This window comes from Mobula birostris, chromosome 3 (assembly GCF_030028105.1).
Source record: "Mobula birostris isolate sMobBir1 chromosome 3, sMobBir1.hap1, whole genome shotgun sequence".
NCBI classification, from domain to species: Eukaryota; Metazoa; Chordata; class Chondrichthyes; order Myliobatiformes; family Myliobatidae; genus Mobula; species Mobula birostris.
Window position 1 is genome coordinate 47,444,460 of NC_092372.1, and position 20,931 is coordinate 47,465,390.

The following is a 20,931-nucleotide window of genomic DNA, read 5'->3' on the forward strand; positions in this document are numbered from 1 at the left end:
ACACACACTCCTTTGTTGTCGGATCTCCTCATTCTTTTTATAGTTTTTGAAATTGGTTTTTCCTTGTTTCTTCTTCATGTATTCTCTGCCTGCCTTTTGTTTTAAATTTCAGCAGGCTATCATTGTTTATTCTCCTAGGTTTGCGCAATTGTAGACTTGAGATTTTTTTGTCATAAGCTTCCCTTTCTGCCTTGTATCCAATCTATCCCATATGTACCTTGAAATCCATGAAGGTACAGATTTGAGTTTCGTCTTGCCTCACAACCTCCTGTTTCCTTGAATGTGTCAACTAGTATTGACACTAATTAATCTTCAAGTAGTTGTTTTCAATCCCATTTTACAAAATACTAAATTACCAGGCTGAATTATTATGTCATGTTTTAAAACTTTGTTGCATTATGTATCTTTGTCCTTTCTGTTAACTGTACTAAATTCTACTGAGTTATGATCACTGCCTTCAAAATATCTCTAATTTCTATTCTGTTCACTTGCCTATTCTGTAAATCTGAAGAGTACTCTTCTCTTTTTTTGGACTTGCTAAGTATTGATAATTTTTAAAATTTCCTTTGGGAGTATTATAAGAATTCTGCATTTTCTATACATTTTACTCCTTGTCTGCCCCTGTTATGAGGATAATTAACAATCACAACCTTATGCTGAGTTCTTACACTTCTCAAATTTGTCCAGGTAATTATTTTTTTTACCTCCTGGTATCCATTTGCAATTCTGTTATACAACAATGTAATTGTCCCTTTTTTTTTGTACTTTATTTCAACCAATTTGGCTTTTTTTAAGTCTTTCTAGCATATCATTTCTCCTCTCTGCTGTAATTGCTTCCTTAACCATTATTGCTAAATGTCCTTTTTTTTTGTTAAATTCCTGGTATTTCATCTAAGACCCCTCAATAATAATATTGAGCTGTGCTGCCTGAATAAAAGCCAGGTTTCATTAATGACCACAATATCATACTCCTTAACCCTAAGGACAAGTCACTTTGTGGAAAATGTTGACCCTGCAATGTGATTTGCAGCTTGAGCTAATTATTAGGTTTAATGGTTGCCTGAAGATCCATCAACCCCAGAGGAATTGACTATTAATTTTATTCTACACCATGCAAGACTGACTCTGGAATGGAATACATTTTCTGACCTCTAACTCTTGCAAGATCAGTGCTCTAGTGATTTTAAAGGCGTCTTTGACTGTATCATTTTATGCTATCTTGCATGTTAATTCATTTCCCCTGAGATCTTGAGATGAGACTTTGAGGGTCAGTCACATGGGTGTTGTTAATGGCAGGAACAGTTGAGCTGCAAGTTCTGTTTTCATTGAAAGTGAAGCATGAGTGCCCTACTTTATGGAGGTCAGTTCCACAAACAAGCAGGAACTCCGTTATACCAAAGGACATTATCATTTCAGAGCAGCAGCTTTAAAGTTGCTGTCAGTAATTTTACTGCAAAGTCTGTAAACTGCAGAACTGATACAACCACAGTGGATGAGGTGAAAAAAGCAACCTTGAAGCAAATTATTCAGATGAGGTGAGGATGGCACTGGGTGAAACCAGACTTGAGCCATCACTCAGAGTTTGAGTTGGTTCCCATCACTGACTCACGCTTTTCTGCAATAAATTTGTTTCTCAGATTAGTAGCAAGGGCAAAGGTGTGTGTGCATCTGTGGTCCAGTATCCTGAATGTATGAAAATACAATCAAAATCAAAAAATGGTGTTCTGTAAGAGTATATGCTTCTAAAAATTCAAATTTGTAATATTTCTAGTTTTCAACTAAAAATGTTTGTGTTGTGGCATATTCACATTTTAGGACTAAGTTTTGACAATTTAGGGAATACAAGAAATATCAACTAAGGTGCAGAGAAATCTAGTTCTTTCTGCTAAGTATGTGAGCATTGCTATTCATGAGAACTTCCAGGGTCCTCTATATCACAGAGTATTCTGCAGCCCAGTATCTTCCAAAATTATTCATGAGGGTTTTGTGGAAACAGCTGAAAATCTATACTGATTTCATCTCCTTTTCCTTCCATTTGTTTCCACAGCCTTTGCTGCCTGGCTGCATACATACCACACCCAGGCAGCAGGTTAACAGTCACAGTGCATGGAAATGGGTAATTTCAACCTACCATGTCCACATGTAGCAGTGGGGTGACACATCAAAATTAATCCCATCTCCTATCACTTGGCCCATGGCCTTCTATCCTAAGAGATTTACGTGCTTGTCTAGACAAATTGTAAATGTCAGTGACTCTTGCTTCCTAGGTTAGGGAAATCTAAAACTAGAGAGTGCAGGTTTGAATTGAGAGGAGAATGATGCACTGTGTAATGATCTGACCTATATGAACAGTACACAAGACTAGTTCTTCACTGTACCTCAGAACATATCACAATAATATTCCAATTTAAAGATGATCTGAAAGAGAGGCAAGTTTTTCACACAAAGGGTGGTGAGTGTCTAGATTGACATGCCAGAGCAAGTGGTAGAATTACAATGTTTTTTAAAAAAAAAACGCATTTGGATAGGTGCATGAATAGGAAATGTTCAGAAGAATACGGGACTAATTTGGGGAGGCATCTCGGTCAACATAAACGAATCGGGCCAAAGGACCTGTTTTGGAGCTGTATAACTCTGACTCCACACTCCAAAAATGAATCACTTCACATTTATCTGGCTAAAGCTCCATCTGCCATTTCTCAGTCCATTTCAACACATATCAATATTATCGAATAGCCCAAGGCTTTTCTCCACAATGTCAACAACTCCAATCTACATGTCATCTGTAAATGTACAGATCATGTCTCCTACCTCCACATCAAAATTATTCACATATATTACCAACAGCAAGGGTTGTAGCACAGATTGCTGTGATACAGCACTAGTCACCAGCATTCAAATTACAATACAAAGACAATCATTAACTATCACACTCTCTCTCCTGTTACTAAACCAATTTTGGATTTTTAATTAATTGACTCAAATTAATTTATTCATCATGTTTTTATTATCAATAATTTTAAGTGCTTAAAACTATTTTAAGCATTTATCCATAGTAAATCGATTTAGAGAATTAGTGGTTTTTATATATGTAGACTATGGAAATTACGCTACATTATCAGAATTGTTTGAAGGTAAGTAACAATAGTCTATTTGGGATCAGCTTAGTGACAACTTGTATTTGTGTAGTGCCTTTCATATTGTAATGTGGCTTAAAAAGAAAATCAAAAGGCAAAACTGGACACAAGATATAAACTCCCATAGCCTGATCAGAGGTAAGTATTAAAGGAATATTTTTAACAGAAAAGAATGTCAGTAAAGGTTTATGGAGGAGATTCTGAAGTTAATTATTTCTTAGTTTAATATATGTTCCATTTGAGTCTCATATCTCGTCTTTGGAGCAAAGGAAGTTTCAATTTTCAGTTGTTAATTATGGATTAAGTTACGCCTAAAAGTAAGTACAGTTGGAAGATTCTCTTATTGACACTTTACAGGCTGCCTGTACTGGAATCGACAGCACCAACAGGAGATGTATCTCGTCCACACCACATAGCGTCTGTGGTTCCCAACCGCTACCCACGTTGGTTCACCCTAAGTCACATCGAGTCTCAGCAGTGTGAGCTAGCTTCCACGATGTTAACAGCTGCTAAAGGTAAGAGAGATTGATTTTAAATTACTGCTGAAGTCAAATAAGAACAATGTGCTGCTTGCAAATGTAATAGGAAATGCTTTTTCATTTGCAGTTTTAACTACTTAATTAATGTTTCCCTTAAGTTGATTTGGTTCCTTTCCCTGATTAATGTATCTTGCGACATGGCATAATTCTGAAATTTTTCAGGTGTTTATTTAATCCATTGGAGGTCCTTGCATCAATTGGTGAGACAGGGATCTATTTTTTTTTATTTCTAATTTTTTCACACGTAAGGTTTTCATTTATGAGTTGCTGTATGTTGTCAGTCATTTGGCTCATTTTAAAAAAACGTTAGGCACTGAAGTACTCTCAAATTATGTACCAGTTTGTGCTAAACTCAGAATATATTTTCCTTAGTTCTACCAAATAAGAACGGGAATTTATTGTAGCTGAGACAATATATTGAATGTTTAATGATTTTTATATATTTTTGGTCCCTAGAAAGATTTAAAACAATTAACTGGATTTGTTTTCAGGATTCATGAAACCGATCTATTTTAATCAAAATTAGGATACCAATTGAAATTTGACTTGCTTTTGAATGATAATTAAATATTTTCATTGGGCCTGTCGTTGTCTCACAAACTGCCCTCAGATCACTATCTCCTCCAATTCTGATTTCCTTCATTTCCACCACTGGTCACTGGGGTTTGTTATCAAACAGCTTAGTTATCATTGCTCTTATACTTAGTACAAAATCCAGAAAAATATTCTGTGTGAAAGGAGGAGTCATTAGTCCAGGAACTAGTGGGAGAAAGCTGATAGGTTTGGTCTGGGTTTGATTGCCCCTCACTCTTCTAGTTTGAGTGTTGGAGATTGTAACCAGTAATTCCCACTTCCCTGAAAATGGCTCTGCATCAGAATAGGCAATGAATCAAACTGTCATAGCTTTCAATCAAAGGATCAAAAGTTTGGGTGTGAAAACGTTTTTTAAAATGGTAAGTAAATATCCATGTAACACTGGTTTCTGCAAAAAAAAATTAAATGAAAATGGTATGTATTATTGTTGTTTTGAACACCACTGTCACACAAAACTGCATTTTTTTCATGTAATTACAGGGGATGTTATGAGGCTAGAAACAGTGTTAGAATCTATTCAGAAGAACATTCACTCCTCATCACATATCTTCAAGCTTGCCCAGGATGCATTTAAAATAGCAACTCCTATGGATAGTTTGCCTGATATTACTCTTCTCAAAGTATCTCTGGAACTGGGTCTTCAGGTAAGTACCGTGGAGTAAAATTGGCCATCATGCAAAAATCTCTCCTCATATTTCCAACACAAAAAATGACATATTTTGTCCTTTCCCTGAGATGCTTCATATTATGGCAATCATTAATTATCCAGGTTACATCAATATGTCACATCTTTTGAAAAAATGTCAATTCTGACTTATTAAATCAGTTTGTAGCAAGGAGGGTTGTGCAGGTGCCATATTTTGTTTATCTGTCCGCCAGTAGCAATAATCTGCCGCTACTGTTGACAACTCAGTTGTCACTGTACTCAGTTCTGAATTTGGAGAACTGACTGAGGACTCTCTCATATTTCTGAGACAAAGGGCTTAATCACTCCAGTTTACTGCAGTTCTGCTGCCTCTGTTGTTTCTACTTTGTTGCCCTTGCTCAGTTGTCTTCACAGTAACTTGATTTATCTGCATAGCCATTTTCCAAATAGTTAGTTTTAGCAATGAAGATTTTTCCTGCTCTGGAATCTTCTCCCATGTTAGTTTTTTTTTAAAATCTAAAAACCTGAGGGACTCCTGGTAGTTGAACAAGCATAAAATCCAACGAATTATGACTTCGTGAAACTTGTTTACTTCCTCGTCTGATAATTTAGTTATACCCTCTCCCAGAAAATAACTTTGAATGCTTTAGGAACAGTTTGTCCAGAAGTGCTGTAGTAGAGGAAGTTGGTTAGAAACTATTGCTTCTTGCTATTCTCTACTGCCCACTTGCTATCCTCTTGTTTTCCGTTCCGGATAAAAGCCCTTCAGCCCAATTAGTTTATGCCGGCCATGGTCCCCACCCAGCTAGCCCTAATTTCCCACATCCAGACTGTATCTCTCTAAGTCTCGTTCCTTTATATACCTATCCAAGTGCTTCTTAAATGATATCATTGTACCTGCCTCATCCACTTCCAGCATGTTCCATATATTTACCACTCTGTGAAAGCTGTCATTAAGTCCTTTTGAAATCTATTCCTCTTACCCTAAAACTATGCCCTTTAGTTTTGGAGTCCCCTACCCTGGGGAAAAGACTATTATCATCCACCTTATCTATGCTTCTCATAATTGCTGTAAGGTCACCCCTCTTTCTCTTATGTTCCAAAGAGCATTTGATGGCTTTGGGCCTGTATTTGTTGGAATTCAGAAGAATGAGGGGTGACCTCATTGAAACCTGTTGCATGGTGAAAGGCCTTGACAGAATGGATGTGGAGAGGATGTTTCCTATGGTGAGAGAGTCTAAGGCCAGAGGGTGCAGCCTCAGAATAGAGAGGTGTCCTTTTAAAACAGAGATGAGGAGGAATTTCTTTAGCCAGAGAGTGGTGAATTTGTGGAGTTCTTTGCCACAGGCTGCAAGACTTCATGTATTTTTAAGGCAGAGGCTGATAGATTCTTGATTGGTCAGGGCATGAAGGGATATGCGGAGAAGGCAGGAGATTGGGGCTGAGAGGGAAATGGATCGGCCATGATGAAATGGCAGAGCAGACCCGATGGGCCAAATGGCCTAATTCTGCTCCTATATCTTATGATGTAATAAGAAGCTAGCATGGCCAATCCCCCTCTGTAGCTCAAGTCCTTTATTGAGGGTGACATCTTCAAATCTTTTATTTTAACACTCTTTCCAGTTTTACCATTACTTTCGTATAACAGGGTGACCAGAACTATACAGTGTTCCAAGTGTGGTTCCACTGCAACATAATGTTCCAACTTCTATACTCAGTGCACTGAAGGACAATGTGCTCAACCCCTTCTTCACCACCATCTACCTGTGATGCTGCTTTCAGTAAGCTATGCACTTGTGCTCACAGCCCCTCTGTTCCATTACATTCGTGCCCTACCAGTCACAGTACAAGTCCGACACTGGTTTGACTTTTCACAATCATTCATCTCACACGAAACTATTGAAATCCATTTCTCACTCCTCAATCCACTTCCCTAACTGATTAAGATACCCCTTTAATCTCCAGTTACATCCTTCATAATCAACACTACCTAATTTTGTGTCATCTATATACTTAGTGATCAAACCACAGAAGTTTCTGCAGATGCTGAAAATCCAGGGCAAAATGCTGGAGGGACTCAGCAAGACGGGCAGCATCTGTGGAGCTGATGTGGGCCAAAGAGTCTGATCATGTGCTGCACAGTTCTATGTTCTTGCCCAACTAGCTCCTCTTGGATTCCATGGGGCCTAGTCTTCCAGATCAGCCTAGGGTGCAGAACGTTGTTGTTGGCCTTGCTGAAGTCCATAAAGACAACATCCACTGCCCTGCCCTCATCTTCCTTTTTGGTTACTACTTCAGCAGCTCTTTTTTAAAAAGTTTGCCAAGTATGACTTCCCACATACGAAGCTACGCTGATTTAATCTGACACAGTCTATCCAAGTCTTGCCCTTCAAAATTCTCTCCAGTAATTTCCCTTCTACTGATGTCAGCCTCGTTCCCTGGCTTGTCCTTGCCCTTTAAACAGACAAATAAAGTTAACCACTTTCCAGCTGTCTGGAATTTCACTAGTGGCAAATATCTTCACAAGTGCTTCCATAATTTCCTCTTGGACTTGGTCAGGCCCTGGGGATTTTTCCACCTTAATGTGCCATAAGGCCTTTCACCAGTAATAGGAATGCTCTTCAAAACATCTCCACTTGTTTCCCTTCTCTCTTGATCAACCATGAGTTTATCCTGAGCAAACACTAAGGAGAAATATTTACTTAAATATTTCACCCATCTGTTAATCCGAACCACCCTCTTAATATTGCTATAGAATCCCTTGCGATTTTTCTTTCCTTAACCTTACCCGCCTGATCCTTTGCATACCTGTCTTTGCTTTCTAGATTCCCCTCTTAAGGATATTACTCTTTTTGTAATCAATGGATTTCTACGATACGACAACCTAAACAAAATATATGCTTCCTTCTTTCCCTTGACCAGAATCTCAATGTCTCTTATCAGCCAAGGTTCCCTGAACTAGCCAGGTTTACTTTTTACCCTGACAGGAACATGCTGCTCCGGGACACTTGTTAATGCACTCCTATAGCCCCCAGTTGCTATTTATTCCTTTTAAACAGGCTCACCCAATTAACCTCTGCTGGATCATTTCTAATTCCTCCAGAATTATCCCTGTTCTATTTGCGGAACCTAACTGATGGATCTGTCCTGTTCTTTTCTGTCACTGTCTTAAAGCTGATGGAATTACAGTCATGAGAGCCGAAGTGCTCCCTGATAGCCACTTCAGTTACTTGCCCTGCCTTGTTCCCTACGAGAAGGTCTACTATTGCACCCTCCTGTGTTGGGGCCCATTATACTTGACTTGAGAAACTTTCCTGGCTATATTTCACAAATTACACCCCATCCAATCCCTTAACACCCTAGCAGCCCAGTCAATATTGGGAAAATTAAAATATTCCATTAATGCAAACCTGTTATTCTTACAATTATGAACAATTGTGCTGCACGTATGCTCAAATTCCCACTGATGGTGGTGGGGAGCAGGAGGAAGGGTTCTATAAATCAGCCCCAGTGGAGCAGCTCTCCCCTAGTTTCTATATTCCACCCATATAGGCTCACTGGACAATCCTCCAGAAATGTCATCTCCAAGTACTGCTGTTATGTCCTCCTTTATCAAAAAAAAAGCCAACCCCTCTGCTTGTTTATCTTTACCTCTGTCACCACCCGTGGCATTTGTAACCTACTTACAGTTTCAAATTCTTTGTGGATTTTTTTTATCCCATTTCCATTCTCTTTGGTTTTTCATGCATCTTTTCAGAACCATGCAAAGCACAAAAAAAGCATTCTTTATTGCCAGACACCCCTGTCCTCTAGAATTTCAGCCCAAAATTTTAACCTCCTCTCAATCTGTTTTTAGAAGAATACTATTCGATACAACCTGCTCTACCTTTTAAATCCATCGCTATTCCCCTTTGTAAACAGGGACTGTTCATTCAGAAAAGGGCTGCGGTACATCTTATGAACAGAGTAGTGTTCCAAAGACTTGCGGGATGCTGTGTTAGTGCAGGAAGCATGACGGTAGCTGAGGGCTGTTCCCAACATATTCTCGGACTATGCTATCATTGACACAAGCAACATGCGTTTAAATGCACGTGTGACAAGTAAAGCTAAATTTTTATCTTTATTCCTCATTACGATTGTGCCAAAATGAACTGGAAGCACTTGGTCTGTATGTTAACCAGCTCTGCTTGTTGATGAGCACAATATCCATAGGGATTTTTGTTTTAAGACCATAAGATGTAGGAACAGAATTAGCCCATTTGGCCCATCGAGTCTGCTCCGCCATTTCATCATGCCTGGTCCACTTTTCCTCTCAGCCCCAATCTCCTTCCGTGACCAATCTATCAACCTCTGCCTTAAATATACATAAAGACTTGGCCTCCACAGCTGCCTGTGGCAAAGAATTCCACAGGTACACCACTTCCTGGCTAAAGAAATTCCTTCCCATCAAGCAGCTCATCCTTATGCCCTTCAATGAACTGCAGAATTTTTGAGGTTCTGAAGGAAATGCTCAACATCTTTTTCTTTCTTGTTACTTTTCTTTTTTTTAATTATATTTTCTAGATTAGCAATATTTGGGGAGGACAATGTCTGAACTTTCTTTCTTTTGCAGGTTATGCGAATGACATTATCAACATTAAACTGGCGCCGTCGTGAGATGGTGCGATGGTTGGTAACGTGCGCTACAGAAGTAGGTGAGTTGAATGTTAGAATTCACTTTGGGAGCATCTATGGTCAAAGATGATATCTACACAATAGGAATCTTCAATTCAGCTCGTGTGAAGGATGAGGCCAAAACTTAAGCAAGAAGTGCTGAAAATATGAAATTAACGGACAGAAAATGCTACTAAGTTCTGTCAACATCTGAGGGGAGAAAAGGGTGCAGTCTTAAGTATTTAATAAATCCTCTTGTTTGCTGTTTCTAATGGATATGAAAGCCATTAATTTCCCTTGGGATTATCCCAATCAAGCACTGTAATTTCAATAGATCTATCAAAACCCGAGAGAAAGGGATGGGAATTGTTCAGCTCCTTATTACCAACATTCTGAGTATATATAAAATTATAGTTTTGAAATTGGTTACTTACATTCTCCAAGTCCCTTCCAGCTAAATAGTACTATGTTAATAGGACTGTAAAAGCTTTTATAGATATGTAAAAAGGAAAACACTGGTAAAGACAAATGTAGGTCCCCTGCAGACAGAAACAGGTGAATTGATTATGGGGAGCAAGGACATGGCAGACCAATTGAATAATTACATTGGTTCTGTCTTTACTAAGGAGGACATAAATAATCTTCCAGAAATAGTAGGGGACAGAGGGTCCAGTGAGATGGAGGAACTGAGCGAAATACATGTTAGTAGGGAAGTGGTGTTAGGTAAATTGAAGGGATTGAAGGCAGATAAATCCCCAGGGCCAGATGGTCTGCATCTCAGGGTGCTTAAGGAAGTAGCCCAAGAAATAGTGGATGCATTAGTGATAATTTTTCAAAACTCGTTAGATTCTGGACTAGTTCCTGAGGATTGGAGGGTGGCTAATGTAACTCCACTTTTTAAAAAAGGAGGGAGAGAGAAACCGGGGAATTATAGACCGGTTAGCCTAACGTCGGTGGTGGGGAAACTGCTGGAGTCAGTTATCAAGGATGTGATAACAGCACATTTGGAAAGCGGTGAAATGATCGGACAAAGTCAGCATGGATTTGTGAAAGGAAAATCATGTCTGACGGATCTCATAGAATTTTTTGAGGATGTAACTAGTAGAGTGGATAGGGGAGAACCAGTGGATGTGGTATATTTGGATTTTCAGAAGGCTTTTGACAAGGTCCCACACAGGAGATTAGTGTGCAAACTTAAAGCACACGGTATTGGGGGTAAGGTATTGGTGTGGGTGGAGAGTTGGTTAGCAGACAGGAAGCAAAGAGTGGGAATAAACGGGACCTTTTCAGAATGGCAGGCGGTGACCAGTGGGGTACTGCAAGGCTCAGTGCTGGGACCCCAGTTGTTTACAATATATATTAATGACTTGGATGAGGGAATTAAATGCAGCATCTCCAAGTTTGTGGATGACACGAAGCTGGGTGGCAGTGTTAGCTGTGAGGAGGATGCTAAGAGGATGCAGGGTGACTTGGATAGGTTGGGTGAGTGGGCAAATTCATGGCAGATGCAATTTAATGTGGATAAATGTGAAGTTATCCACTTTGGTGGCAAAAATAGGAAAACAGATTATTATCTGAATGGGGGCCGATTAGGAAAAGGGGAGGTGCAACGAGACCTGGGTGTCATTATACACCAGTCATTGAAAGTGGGCATGCAGGTACAGCAGGCGGTGAAAAAGGCGAATGGTATGCTGGCATTTATAGCGAGAGGATTTGAGTACAGGAGCAGGGAGGTACTACTGCAGTTGTACAAGGCCTTGGTGAGACCACACCTGGAGTATTGTGTGCAGTTTTGGTCCCCTAATCTGAGGAAAGACATCCTTGCCATAGAGGGAGTACAGAGAAGGTTCACCAGATTGATTCTTGGGATGGCAGGACTTTCATATGAAGAAAGACTGGATGAACTGGGCTTGTACTCATTGGAATTTAGAAGATTGAGGGGGGATCTGATTGAAACGTATAAGATCCTAAAGGGATTGGACAGGCTAGATGCAGAATGATTGTTCCCGATGTTGGGGAAGTCCAGAACAAGGGGTCACAGTTTGAGGATAGAGGGGAAGCCTTTTAGGACCGAGATTAGGAAAAACTTCTTCACGCAGAGGGTGGTGAATCTGTGGAATTCTCTGCCACAGGAAACAGTTGAGGCCAGTTCATTGGCTATATTTAAGAGGGAGTTAGATATGGCCCTTGTGGCTACAGGGATCAGGGGGTATGGAGAGAAGGCTGGGGCGGTGTTCTGAGTTGGATGATCAGCCATGATCATAATAAATGGTGGTGCAGGCTCGAAGGGCTGAATGGCCTACTCCTGCACCTATTTTCTATGTTTCTATGTTTCTTAATGAAGAAACTTGTGAAGAAAAAGAATTTCAGGATGTATATTGTATACATTTCTCTGACATTAAATGTACCTATTGAAACCTATTGCTTTTAAAACTATTTGAACTGTCCTTGTTTGGAATTGTACTCTTAATAATTGAAGGTTAGATCCATTTTAATTGTCCAAAATACATTGTTGTCTTTGACACTTGGCAGGGTCTTAGAAAGGGTGCCTAGTTGCATATTTCTAATTTTATGTAAAGAGCAGTATTGTCTGCTTAATAAAATATAAGATCCTAGCTAAGTGTAAAGTGCTAACTTGAGAGCTTGTGTACATTTCTGTTCTGTTGAGTGAACTGGCCTATGAACCTGTGAAATGCCGTTGGTGGGAGAGAGTGGTGGAAAAGCTCTTCTGTTCAATCAGTGGGTGCAATGTTAAATAACTGGATAGTTTCAATCCATTTCCAAGTGCTGAAATAAGCACATTTATGCTGCTTGGGATGGCAACTTCCTTGTATGAAGCCTTAGATCAAGTTCATTGTACACGCTTCTGCACTGAGTAACTGGATTTGAGTATAGTCTTTACCTGACTAACCTCTTCACTTGTAACCTGCATATCTTCCTGTTTTAATTTTCATTCAAAGTTGAAAGTAAATTTATTGTCGAAGTACATATGTCACATATACAATCCTGAAATTCATTTTCCTGCAGTCATACACAATAAATCCAATAACCACAGACTGAAGCAAGACTTTCCAGGCGCAGATCCATGGTCTTGCAAGACTAACGGATGCCACCACTAATAGAATCAATGAAAGCCTGCACGACCTGGGTGTTCAACCAGTGTGCAAAAGATGACAACTGTAAATACAAAAAGAAAGAAATCATAATAGTCAATAAGTAAGCAGTAAACATAAAGAAGAGTCCCTGAAAGTGAGTCCGTAGGCAGTAGGAACAGTTCAGTGATGGGGCAAGTGAAGCCAAGTGAAGTTATCCCCTGTGGTCCAGGAGCCTGATGGTTGAGGGGCAATAATTACCTGGTGGTGTGAGTCCTGAGGCTCCAGCACCCTCCTCCTGATGCCAGCAGTGAGAAGAGAGTGGTGGGGCCCCTGATGATGGATGCTGCATTCCTACAACAACACCCTGTGTAGATGTGCTCAATGGTGGTGAGAGTTTTACTCATGATGGACTGGGCCATATCCACTACTTTTCGTAGGATTTTCTGTTCCATACCAGGACGTGAGGTAGCCAGTCAATATACTCTCCACTACACATCTACAGAAGTTTATCAAAGTTTTAGATGTCATGCTGAATGTTTGCAATCTCCTAAGGAAGTCGAGGCACTGCTGTGCTTTCTTTGTAATAGCACTTGCGTGCTGGGCCCAGGACAGGTCCTTGAAAATAATAACACCAAAGAATTTAAAGTTGCTGACCCTTTCTACCTCTGCTGAGGACTGGGTGAAGGACCTCTGGTTTCCTACTCCTGAAGCCTGTAATCAGCTGCTTGATCTTGCTGCTGTTGAGTGAGAGATTGTTGTTGAGGTCCCACTCATCCTGCAGCATCCCTATTCATCAAATCTAATACCTTATTTGTCATCCTGTATTCACTTCCACCAGCAGACGTCTTTCTGCACTCTGCAGAACTTTCCTTTTTAAAACCGCTGTTTAGCTTTCCTCTCAAAAAATGCTGGTAACGCAGCAGGCCAGGCAGCATCTATAGGAAGAGGTACAGTCGACGTTTCGGGCCGGGACCCTTCGTCAGGACTTACTGAAAGAAAAGATAGTAAGAGATTTGAAAGTGGGGGGGGGAGATCTGAAATGATGGGGGGGTGGTGGATCTAAGCTGGAGAAGGGAGAGGATCATGGGATGGGAAGCCTTGGGAGAAAGAGAAGGGGGCAGGGGAGAGGGGAGAGTGGAGAGCAGGCAAGGAGTTATAGTGAGAGGGACAGAGGGAGAAAAAAGAGAGAGGAAAAAAGGGGGGGAATAAAAAAATATATGAAATAAATAAATAGGGGATGCGGTGTGAAGGGGAGGAGGGGCATTAACGGAAGTTAGAGAAGTCAATATTCATGAATTTCCAGCATCTGCAGATTTCCTCGTGTTTTGCTTTTCTCTTCCTGCTTCAGACGCCTTCCCAGAGTCCATCTCTTTGTAGCTTTGTGTATAACACCTACACAGAATCTCTATGTTCTTGATAAAGTACCTCCAACAATTTACTGTGTTAAATATGCTTTGTAGCAACACACATCAAAGTTGCTGGTGAACTCAGCAGGCCAGGCAGCATCTCTAGGAAGAGGTACGGTCAACGTTTCGGGCCGAGACGTCAACTGTACCTCTTCCTACAGATGCTGCCTGGCCGGCTGCGTTCACCAGCAACTTTGATGTGTGTTGCTTGAATTTCCAGCATCTGCAGATTTCCTCGTGTTTGCGTTTTTAAATATGCTTTGTGACTGTTTTGGTGCTGTGTATTAGGTGCCTAGTGTCACCTTAACTTTTGAACTTTCAACCATTTCATGGGATATCTTTTGCTGAACTGACCCCAATTCTGTTCCTTATTAGTTGTATTGCACGGATGAATCGGGGTAATTTTTAAATTCAGCCACTGTACACGTCCCACCTCTTCTCTAACCCCTCCACCCCATGCCACCTTGATAGTTTTAAGTGAGGTCAGTACTTCACATTAAAGCCAACTCCTGCTCATTTATTACATTTTCTAGAATAAGACTTTGTAATATATTATTACTGTCCATCTAATTTAATTTGATAGTGACTCTGAAGATTGATTGTATGCTCTTATTTATCTTGCTTACAAGTGATATTGAAACTAAGCATAACATCAGAGCAGAATTGGGCAATATGGCCCATTGAGTCTGCCTTGCCGTTCAATTGTAGCTGATTTATTATCCCCCTCAACACCATTTTCCTGCTTTCTTCCCGTAACTTTTGACTTTTTAAGACCCTATTAGCCTTTGCTTTAAATATACCCAAGACTGGCCTCCACAGCTATCTGTGGCAATGAATTCCACAAATTCACGACCTGCCTAAAGAAATTCCTCCTCATCTCTGTTCTAAAGAGACATCCTTCTAATCTGAAGCTGTTCGCTCTGGTCCTAGATTGTCCCACAGTAGGAAACATCCTCTCCACATCCACAAACAAGAGAAAATCTGCAGATGCTGGACATCCAAGCAACACGCACAATATGCTGGAAGAGCCTGGCCTGCTATGGAAAAGAGTACGGTCAACATCTTGGCCTGAAACATCAACTGTACTCTTTTCCATAGATGCTGCCTGGCCTGCTGAGTTCCTCCAGCATTGTGTGCGTGATGCCCTCCATATCCACTCCACTCCACTATTTAGGCCTTTCGATATTCGATAGTTTTCAGTATGATCCTACACACCCCCCTCCCCTTTTTCTAAACTCGAGTAAGTACAGGCCCAGACCCATTAGATGCTCCTCATATGCTAACCCTTTCACTTCTGGGATCATTCTCTGGACCCTCTCCAGTGCCAACACATCCTTCGAGAAGGGGCCCAAAATGTCACTAATGACCCCATGTTGTTAAACATTATAAATGAAACATTATAAATCTGGAGAATGGGATAGGAGTGGTGAATGGACTTTAAAATGGAACATGCAAAATAGTCTGTATTGGCACGTAGAATATGAATGATGTATGAATGAGTTCATACAGCAGATCTTGTATTAATGTCAAATTTCTGTTAGTTTTCATTGTGCTGAAATGTAACTTGAGGATATTTGATTACAAATCAAGGAGCTTAATAAAATGAGCAAGGTTGGCAATTGAAAAGTTACAAGCCTACTTCAAGCACTGGCTCTGATTTGAACTCCTCTTGGGTTTTGGATGGTGAGTGGCAAATAAAATTTGGAAATCAATTACAGCTGCAGAAAACAGCTCGCCAGAGTTTCCTTGTCTTACGACAGAGAGAAATACGCTTCTCCTTTTCGGCCTCCTTTTGATCCCTTTCCCATTTTGGCTGAACCAGAAGACTATGTGCACTGCCTATCCCTCTGAAGTCTGAGCTGTAATTGCAATTGGCTGTAGTGATCTGATTCAAAGAACAATCTCACTGGTGTAACACTCTAATCATCTGCGACAAATTAATCAACATTGTCCAAAAGAAAATGTCTCCCTGTTAGGAAAAGATTGCATTAACAAATGAAGTTCCATGAGCAGAGAAGTTAAATTGTGTTGAAATTTATTATAAATGGTAGGAAAAAAATAGAAAAGGTAAGATAAGAGTGCAAACCAGAGTACTTGATAGAAGCACATAGAGGTTATAAACCAGAAAATAGCAAGGCATTGCTTTGTAGGATATTAAAATCAAATGGGGTTATATGAAAAACAGGTGGAGAAGACAATGCCACCCAGGAATAAAAGAGTAACTTTAATTGGAGGGTAATTGTGTGGCAGAAGTAATATACATTTTGATTTATCTTTTTTATAAATCAAGTGTTGAGAATGTAGATTGGGATTTAGAGGAGCTGATAGTGCATCAAAAAGTGGTTCTCTTTTTTTTAAAAAAAAAGACCCAAGTAAGTCAAGAAATTCTTGACTGCAGTGAAGAGTAATTTTCCTTAAATGTTCAGATTGTCCACTTTCTGATTCAACTATACAATGTAACAATTAAATGGAAAGCATACAAAGTTTTAAAACGCCATCATCCTGTTCCTGACATGATGGTCCTTGGCAAATGGCCAGAATCTATGAAATGAACTAACATTAGTAAATATTTAAAAATTCAGGAATTAAACACAGATTAGCAAAGAATATTTACAAGCCAACCCTTGTTTGGGGGGTGGGGAAGGTTGTTTCTCTTGTGCTTAATTACTGATAATGACTTTAATGGTCCTTGGATATAGTGATTTTCAGAAACTACATGATGGCACTTTAGAGTTTTGATCAGAAATATGGAATTAATGGTAAAGAATAATGAGCACTATCTTGGCTAGAAATTTTTATTGTGGATAGGAGCCAGGATAAAGGTGAGTCTGTGGGGGGGGAGGGGCAATCTCAGTAGAAAAGGGATAAAAGTCATTTGTCTATAGAGATCAGTTCTGGATTTGCTTTTCCTGAATTTAGCAGTCCTTAAAATTTGCATGGTATATTTGAATAAGAGTGGGGCTTCATTTTAGATTCTTGTATCTGATCCTCTAAGTTACTCTGTTCCTTTGGCCACACCTGACAGAAATCGCAACCATTTGAAGTATGCAGAATATCTTGCAGACTTTAGTGTAATTGTGTACTTTGAAAATTACTCTGTATTTTGTAGGTAAATACCAGGATCTTTTTCTACAGCTTTAATTGCATATAACTAAAACTACTTTTCCTTGCTTTTTTAGGAGTTTATGCGTTGGATAGCATTATGCAGAGTTGGTTTACACTATTTACCCCAACTGAAGCCACCAGTATTGTTGCCACTACAGTAATGTCCCACAGCACAGTTGTAAGATTGAACCTGGACTACAACCAACGGGAGAAACTAGCTAGTAGTGCAAGGACACTTGCACTGCAATGTGCTATGAAGGATCCTCAAAACTGTGCACTCTCAGCACTAACCCTCTGTGAAAAGGACCATATAGCTTTTGAGACTGCTTACCAAATAGTTCTAGATGCTGCCACGACTGGTATGAGTTATACACAACTCTTCACAATTGCTCGATATATGGAGCACCGTGGTTATCCGATGCGGGCCTATAAGCTAGCCACTCTAGCAATGACACATCTCAACTTGGGTTACAATCAGGATACACACCCTGCCATTAATGACGTTCTATGGGCATGTGCACTTAGCCACTCCCTTGGGAAGAATGAACTTGCAGCTATTATACCTCTTGTGGTTAAAAGTGTTCAGTGTGCTACAGTACTTTCAGACATTCTACGCCGGTGCACTTTGACCACACCAGGAATGGTGGGACTCCATGGACGAAGGAACTCTGGGAAATTAATGTCACTGGACAAAGCACCACTCAGACAACTCCTGGATGCCACTATTGGGGCCTATATAAATACAACCCATTCACGGCTTACGCACATTAGTCCGCGGCACTATAGTGAGTTTATAGAGTTTCTAAGCAAAGCCCGAGAGACCTTCCTGATGGCTCATGATGGACACATTCAGTTTACACAGTTTATCGACAACCTGAAGCAAATTTACAAAGGCAAAAAGAAACTCATGATGTTGGTGCGTGAGCGATTTGGTTGATCAGCACGCTGTGGTATCTTTTTATTGAGCCTGCCTTTGTATCCTTTTTAACTTAAAAACCAGAGCCACACCGGTATTATATGTGTATAGTAACAAACAGTCCACAAACTTTAACCCTGTTGATTGTGAGATTTGTGTGTGTCTTTTGTATGAGAGAAAAGAGGAAAAAAAGAATCAGTTTACACTGAGTACATGTTGTCAAGTGGCAATAGCCCACGTCGCTCCTGTCCTTCATGTGTACATTCACAGCCTAAGAGTATGGCTTTAAACCAAACAGACACCTCCATCCTAAGTGATAAGTACCTCGTATGGATTCAGCTTTACTCCTTCATCACTCATCCCTACATATCAGTGTATTAAAAATACAAGGCTGAATACGTGGCTTTGCAGTGCTGTTCATCCAGAAGCATGGCACACATTGCTCGTGCATGTGTAATTAGCGACTGTCAACATACATTCTCAGGGATTTATCAAAGAAAGAATGAAAGCATTTATTGTACTGTATATATTATAGTATATGTCTGAATATTGAAAAAAATATACGTAACATTTTAATTTATAAAATATTCTATGTAATGCAAAATACTTGAAGCTGCAGTAGCTTGGTATAAAAACATATCAGAAGGACTAAAGTGCGCCTTGCTTCAGGTTGGCTCAGGTGGAGAATTATGTGCTGGGCATCTATGCAGAGCCACCACCTCTGTTGCATGATTGGACTTGATATCTAGTCTGAGAAAATAAAATTAAATAGAGAGAAGAAATCTGTTTGTGACGGACACCACAATAAAGAGGGACGAGAGAGAGAGAGAGAAAAAAACACATTACAGCCAGAGCAGTAAGCCTTAGCATTAAAAGTATTTGCCAGAATTGGGCTTTGTGCCTCCTAGTCTAGAAATGAATTAAACAATTTAAGATATCCTTGAAAAGGTTGAATTGCGTGTTTTACAAAACAGAAAAGATGTTACAGTAGGCCTTTGCAGTGGTTATAGTGAAATGCTACTTATGTGCTCAATAACATATATTAATCTGCATTGGGAACTGACTTTGTGCAGGACAGGAAGTTGCTGTGTAGTAAGACTGTTCTACTTTTTTTTTCCCTCCTATAGAATTCCTCAAGAGAGAACAGCCTTCTATCTTGCCTTGTCTTAACGCTTTAAAAAAAAATAACCAAACTGGACATCTAACTACCAAACTGTTCATTAAAAATGACTTTGGTTTCTATTTTGAGTCTTTAATTTAGCAGAACTGTTCTGTATCTTGTGCTTTATGAAAGAGTTTTTATGTTGGGTGCAAAATGTTACTATTGTCACTTGTTCCTTCCACTAGGGAAAATGCTAGAGGTATGTTCTGTAGCCTTTTTTGCTGTTTAGGAAAAGAAAATTATAATTTCTTGCTCACCATTTTATTTATTATATTAGGTAAAAGATTGTACTTCATTGCCCGTGTAAACATGCTCTTGAAGTTTAAAAGTAATTAAGATTTGATACACTGATATCAATTTATTTATGTAACTAAATCACTGTTTTATAAACTTGTTAATGATTCAACAATTTTTTTGTTTTGATTAAAATTAGTTTTTTGAAAGTTAAATGTCTCTGTGTACAATATATATAAATTTACCTGTGAGCTTTAATCTCTACCAAATAATTTGTGATCAATTATGTGAAAATGTTTTTGTTTCAACTTGTGTACATCCTTTTCTAGTCTCACTTCTGGAATTGAAAGGGTTTTACTTGAACTTGTGCTGATTGGTCTTGCAGAATGTTGCTAATTAGGCTTGTAAATGCAAACTACAAGGAAATGTCATAGGGTTATGTCAAAATTAAGGTATAATTTACCTAATTGATTTTTACCTCATCATTATAATAGCTGTTTCTAAATGTTACTTTTTATTTGAAAACTGAAGACAAAGTGATCAATGAATTGCAAAGTGGCCAACAGTTTAGCACTAATGACCTTTTTCATCTATAATTCTGATTTTTTTTTCTCCCTAAAAGCTGCAAAGGTTTCAAGAGCTATCACCACTGGACCTTCTGATGAACTGCAACCTCTTCAGCTTAATCTGGAATACAAGGAATTGATTGTGTGGAGATCAGCAAATCTACGGGCATTCCTGCTGTGCCATTATTCAAGAGGATCTCTATCGTTTTGTGAACTATAACCCAGCCTTGTTATCTGCATTTGAGCTGTTTAATGCTCTGGAACAATGGTGATGTTGTGACCTACAATTTGTTTTTGTCATAAACAAAATTATCATTGGTAATAAAATAAGAACTCAAGTCTGTTATATATTTACAGATATGCTATGACTCCTGTAGGTTGTAGCCAGTTTCATCTAATGTCTTTATTATAAATAATGTTGAAGTAAATGGCTTCACTTAGAATATGTCACTAGTGGGTTCAAATTCCTAATTAATTATTCAGCACCCATATCTCTTGCCTTAATTAGTATAAAAACAATGAGTATCCAGTAGCTTAAACAGAACTCAAGTGCTGCCTTTAAAGCTTTTAGTTTGTAACCTCACTCTCCCTGACCTCCACTTCTTTCCCTGCCCAATCAGCAGGTTGAGTAATAACCACTGCTATTTCAATTGTCCTGTCTTAATGTACTGACATGCTGAATATGGTGCTCTTCGTTGGTATAGTTTAAATGTTTCAGAACACAAGCTCTGGAGAGATGGACAGATTGTTCACTTCATTGATTACGGGAAACAATCAGTGAGTGTTTCCAGTTAAGAGTTGTCTCAGAAAATTTCCATCTAGTTATGTATATTTGTTGTGGGAGGGGAGCAGGAAGCTGGGATGTTGCTACTAGGCAG

At 39.4% G+C, this 20,931-nt stretch overlaps 1 protein-coding gene across 2 annotated transcripts in view; it reads left to right on the plus strand.

Moving 5' to 3' along the window:
- Positions 1 to 19,650, plus strand: part of LOC140195018 (zinc finger SWIM domain-containing protein 6) — a 180,732-nt gene extending 161,082 nt beyond the window's left edge. For both annotated transcript variants that reach the window (XM_072252579.1, XM_072252582.1), the window contains exons 11-14: positions 3,495 to 3,652; positions 4,751 to 4,914; positions 9,529 to 9,610; positions 17,250 to 19,650. In XM_072252579.1, the coding sequence (XP_072108680.1) occupies positions 3,495 to 3,652; positions 4,751 to 4,914; positions 9,529 to 9,610; positions 17,250 to 18,112 (1,267 nt within the window). In that variant the 3' untranslated portion in view covers positions 18,113 to 19,650. The remainder of the gene's footprint in view (positions 1 to 3,494; positions 3,653 to 4,750; positions 4,915 to 9,528; positions 9,611 to 17,249) is intronic.
- The last annotated feature ends 1,281 nt before the right edge of the window (positions 19,651 to 20,931 follow it).